This window comes from Megalobrama amblycephala, linkage group LG16, assembly GCF_018812025.1.
Source record: "Megalobrama amblycephala isolate DHTTF-2021 linkage group LG16, ASM1881202v1, whole genome shotgun sequence".
Taxonomy (NCBI): domain Eukaryota; kingdom Metazoa; phylum Chordata; class Actinopteri; order Cypriniformes; family Xenocyprididae; genus Megalobrama; species Megalobrama amblycephala.
Genome location: NC_063059.1, coordinates 13,035,382 through 13,040,372, shown reverse-complemented (window position 1 = coordinate 13,040,372; position 4,991 = coordinate 13,035,382). Strand labels below are relative to the sequence as shown.

Sequence of the window (4,991 nt, the reverse complement as noted above, 5' to 3'; positions counted from 1 at the left end):
AGCTTTTGGACATGTGTCCACAACACCAAAACATGTTCCCACAAACACAGATGCTGAAGATCAATACAGAGATCCCTGATTAAAAGTAACTTCTCTGTGACAGTAACTGACATCAATATCTGTGTAACTGCTATTATTTTCAGGCTGGAAACACTTCAAACTACTGTCCGGAGGGTCTTCTCCTTGGCTAACTGTTCAGTGGCTGAGGATACAACTGCACGCACGATGGAAGCTGCAACCTCATAGAACATCCTCTTCAAGGCCTCCTCTTGTTCAGCTGTATTGGTCTTCGCTGACCCAGAAAGGGACCCTCCACATTCAGGGGCCCCATCCTCCCTGGTCTCTACCTCAACACTAGTACCTAGTCCTACTTTAGACTCAGCTTTGTCATATCCATTTTGCTGTAGATCTCTCGAGTCAATTGGGGCTTGACACTCACCGCTTTGGGCAACTGCATTGACAGTATCACACTCCCCGTCTTGATTGAGGATTTTCCCATCCTTCGGACAAGTTTTGCCACTAGAGTCTATGGTCTCCTGGTTGGTCTCCTCATCCTTCACATCATTCTGGGTTGTTGCTTCATGATTATGTGCTGTGGTGTCCTCTGATGTAGCATCCGAGCATCCATTCTCGCCATTGGCTTTTGGCTCTGCCTGGCCTCCACCCTCTGTTGCTGGATCTGATGCATGAGACTTGTCTAATGGCTGACCAGATGGTGCGCTAGTGTCGGACCTCTCCTCTCCAACAGAACTCTTGTGCTCGCTTGCCACCTGAGCTTCATTATTGCTCTCACTCTGAGCCACAGTCTGCTCCTCTGATCCAGTCTGTGGGACATCGGTTGCCCCAGCTGTATCATCAAGGCCATCCATGTCTTTAGTCTCACTCTCACCAGTATCATCGCCATCTTTCTGGGCTGTTGTACCCTCCCCCATGTCCATGCTGGTACTCTTCCCCTTTCGCAGTATGAAGTTCTTTAGTGACACAGCACGGTTGAAGTGTGTCCTTTTTGCCTTGGCTGTCTTGCCTGAGTCTTTACCCGCCTGTGGTTCATCAGTCTGCTCTTGCTCACCCGCTGCTTCCTCCTCTGCTCCACCAGTGTCAGATGCCCTCTTTGATTTGGGAATAACTCGTTTTTTGAAAGAGGTCCAGATCTCATTTGCATGCTGGTCCACAGATTTTGCATGCTGTGTAGTAGCAGTTGCTCCTTTCTCCTCATCACCATCAGCATTAGTCTTCTCCTGTGTTTCTACGTCACTGGCTACCTTTACATCTTCCGTCCCCTGTTCTGCTCTGGGTCGTTTTCTTCTTTTACATCTGAAGAGTCTTTGTCCTTTGGTTTGTGGATTCCAACCACTGATGTATCTCTCTTCAGACCTTGGAATGTCCAAGATCTCTTCAATTTCCACCTTTTTTGCCCAGATTGCTCTGACTTTGTTGTGGAATCCAGTGTCCCAGTGTCTCCTGCTCCATCTGCACTTGTTCCCTCTGCCCCCTCAGCATCCTTGGACTCATCTGTGCTTTTCTTGTGACTTTTTTGAGCCATAAGTTTCTTAAAAGAGTGCCAGCGTTTCATGTTTTTCGTTGTTTGAGGGTTAGACTTGTCTGGCTCATCTGCAGTCGGAGGCTCCTCTGCTTGGTCTGCCACAGTTGCGCTGGCATCAGCATCCTCTAGTCTATCTAGTGATTTTGATCGAACCTTCCCATGTTTTTGGAGTGCCCCTGTGCCATCCTTTTTGTCTGTGCCTTTGTGTGAGAAAATTTTAGCAACAGGCTTGCGGATGAAGTCTCTGACACTGGACTTCTCTCCTTGCTTTGGCTTGGCACCAGATGCCTTTTGCTCTTGGGAAGCCTCCTCATTTTCTGGTGCTTTTTCAATAGTCTGCCCATCAGATCCATCCTCGTTAGCTTCTGCTGGCTGACTAGATTCCTGTTCCTTAGGGCCTGCAGTGTCCCCTTCATCATTCTGACTGGAGACCTTATCCTGCTCCTCACCAGTAGTATCCTCAGCTTCTGTATGCTGCTCCTTCTTCTTCTTCCCTCCCATTACTTTTCCAAGCCCACTTTTATTTAAAAAAGAGTCCCATATTTTTTCAGAGGCTGGCTTGGATTTGCTATCAGCTGGTTGCTCTGTGCTTGGCGGTGCCTCAGTAGTAGGCTGTGATTCCTCTATTGAAGCTGGGGCTTCCTCTGTTGAAGCCGGGTCTGGCTTTGTGGTTTCCACCTCAGCTTTATTCTCGACAATGTCTGCTTGGACAGGCTCTGCAGTAGCCTCAGTTGCCGCCATATCCAAAAACAAAAACTCCAACTATCAGGTATTTCTCGCTGAAAAACACTTATTTCCTTGTGTTCTTTTTGGAAATTAGTTCATTGATGATCAGCCACCAGCTCTGAGAGTGATCCTATCCAACTTATTTCCATAAGAATTAGGCAATTCTGCATCATATTCCGTGTGGAGAAGATGGACCTCAAAGCTAGAAGGAGAGGAGACAACAATCAGTTTTAAATTGGCTGTATTTATCAGCATATGAAAAATGTGTTTTTTAACAATGCTTGAAACTTATGTATCTTAGCTCTTCAATTTAGCATATCTCACTGCGTAAATGTGCACATGCATGTTTTCAGGCAAAGACATGAAAATGGCAAATGTAAAACAAGTTCACATAACGTTGCCCATATGACAATGAAAGATCTTATTATAAACCTCTAAACTCTTCACCCTAGGTCAGCTCATGTCGCTTAACACTGGGGCTGTTTTTTTCTACACAGAGGATTCTTTTGTGATTAAAAATTTTCTTGCATCAAGCTTTCTTGATGCTTAAAGCAATTTAATGCTTCCTCTGAATGACCCACTTGCAAATTTGAAATTATTTTACATTGTCTATTTGGTCTAAGATGCTAGAGGTGAAAGCACATGTGACGTAGTTACATAATTGGTTTATTCAAGGAACCTTATGACTGTATGCACCGTAAAATGAGTACAGTAGCATAAAAAGCAAGTAATATTCTTTGCCTTGTGAAAAGCCTCATGGAAAGAACATGGCTTAATTGGATTTTGCCGTGACTGAGTCTGTTTACTGATGGGACACAAGACCCTGCTTGCCCATCCGACTGACACTGGGACAATTGAGGCTTGGCGGTTTTGTCCCCTCTTTTCATGGACAAAACCCTTTCCCTTTGTTATGCAAACGCAAGAGAAGAGACTTGGAGAAGCTCCCTTGATAAAGCCCTAAGTGTAGGTTCAAACCTTGCTTTGCAGAAGTAGAACATAATTCTAATGAGAAACGAGGGAAAAGCCAATGCAAATGCTTGAGACAGCAGGTGCCAGTGCTCTTCAAAACCTCATTTGCATTGCTAATGCGTCCCTAACCATCTCCTCCATTTTGTAAAAATGCATTGATTATCAACATCACCCAAGTTATTTTAATTGACGTCATTGCACAGCTAGTATGTTATTTGCCAAAAATGCACCGAAAAGACTCAAGGAGACATCCTACTTCTGTTGTGTCTGGAAAACATGCCTGAACAATACTCATTCATGTCACTTGATTCGGAACACCAATTTATAGGACCTCACAATAGTTTGGGAATAATTCAAAATATATTTAGATTCACGAAGCTTTCAGTAATCAGTAACATGTCTGTCACCGTGTAAAATGTGTGATGTAGGAATTATGAAATCATCATGCAGCGGGAAAACAACAACCCGCGCGCCACACACACAAGCGCGCGCGCATTCTGTGTCTATTGTGGTAAAGCCATGCTGCTTTTATTCTCGAAATCTCGTTAGTATCCAATTCGGCGACTGCAATGTTTTTGTTTCGTAAAAGGGCATTTAATTGATACATTCACCACGGACTGAGCGCAGTTTAGAGCAAATTCACACTTGAGTGCGTCTGATAATAATATGCGAGAGGACAGTCTGGCACGTTTGGCGAAGTTGATCGCATGAATGAATGAACTAGTAACAGTTGCTTGAGCAAACACGCAATAGTGAAGCAGATGTCCTTGTTCATAAACATAAACACAAAGCAAGACAAGCTGGAAACAGATTCGTTGAACCAAATGCTCAATTTCACTACGAATTCAAATCCAGGGCGCAGTCATTGCGCGCCTATTGTCCTTTCCATCTAAATCTCTGCACTTCCTTATCATGTCTATTGTAAATACATTGCATTGGCGAAGCGTTTAAAACAATACGTTTGTTTTTTGACACAATAAAAAAGGCAATCAGATCTAGCATACAAAATGAAGTTGTGCAGGACAGAAATACTCAAATGACACACAAATAAATACATTATAACTAAGAAAAGAGTCTGCGAACCTTGTTTCTCGTGTGTAAATCCGTCCCGTGTGCTGGAGGAAAGGTAATAATCTGCTGCAGACTGGAAAAGACACTGAAACTAAATCCCCGCTCGCATCCTCATGCCTTGACTGAAGAGAGATCAGTGTGTGTGTGAGAGAGTGTGTGTGGAGAATTGCGCGCGCGGGGACGTGAGGGTCGAGCGCTGGTATTAACAGACGAGCAGCTGCGGCTCCATCTATCTCACCCTGTTGCCCTTAGCAACCAGGGAGACCACCCCCACCCTGCCACCACCACCACCACACACACACCCGCCCCCAACACTAAGAGGGTTACAGTACGGGGTTGAGATGGTAACTTTAATTTCAGCCACTTCCTCTGATTTGCGTGAAATGTGGTGATGTTGCATCACGACCCTTCAGATTGGCTGCGGCAGGTCCGCAGATTGTTTCTGTACCCCATGATGCAGGGCAACAGATCGAGAGTTGTAACATTTAGTTTTAACATCTGTAACACACTGTTTTTTGCTATTTGTCTTACACGTCGATAATACTTCATATTTGTCTGCTAAATTGAATAACGACTTATAGCCTAAATGTCAAGTTAAAGGGTTGGTTCACCCAAAAAATGATTTATTTGAAGTCGTTTATTACTCACTCTCGTGCCGTTTTTAAGACCTTCGTTCATCTTC

General features: G+C 44.3%; 1 protein-coding gene across 1 annotated transcript; it reads right to left on the bottom strand.

The window, feature by feature from the left end:
* Positions 1-1,129: 1,129 nt before the first annotated feature.
* si:ch211-137a8.4 (protein IWS1 homolog) lies at positions 1,130-4,583 on the bottom strand. Its single transcript, XM_048161809.1, has 2 exons — positions 4,322-4,583; positions 1,130-2,471 (listed from the first exon to the last, which is right to left on the bottom strand). Exon 2 carries the CDS (start codon positions 2,282-2,284, stop codon positions 1,265-1,267), a length of 1,020 nt encoding a protein of 339 aa, XP_048017766.1. The 5' UTR covers positions 2,285-2,471; positions 4,322-4,583; the 3' UTR covers positions 1,130-1,264.
* Positions 4,584-4,991: the final 408 nt, after the last annotated feature.

Bases quoted from the DNA above. Each gene is read 5' to 3' on its own strand.
- si:ch211-137a8.4 (XM_048161809.1), bottom strand. From the start codon at position 2,284: ATGGCGGCAACTGAGGCTACTGCAGAGCCTGTCCAAGCAGACATTGTC.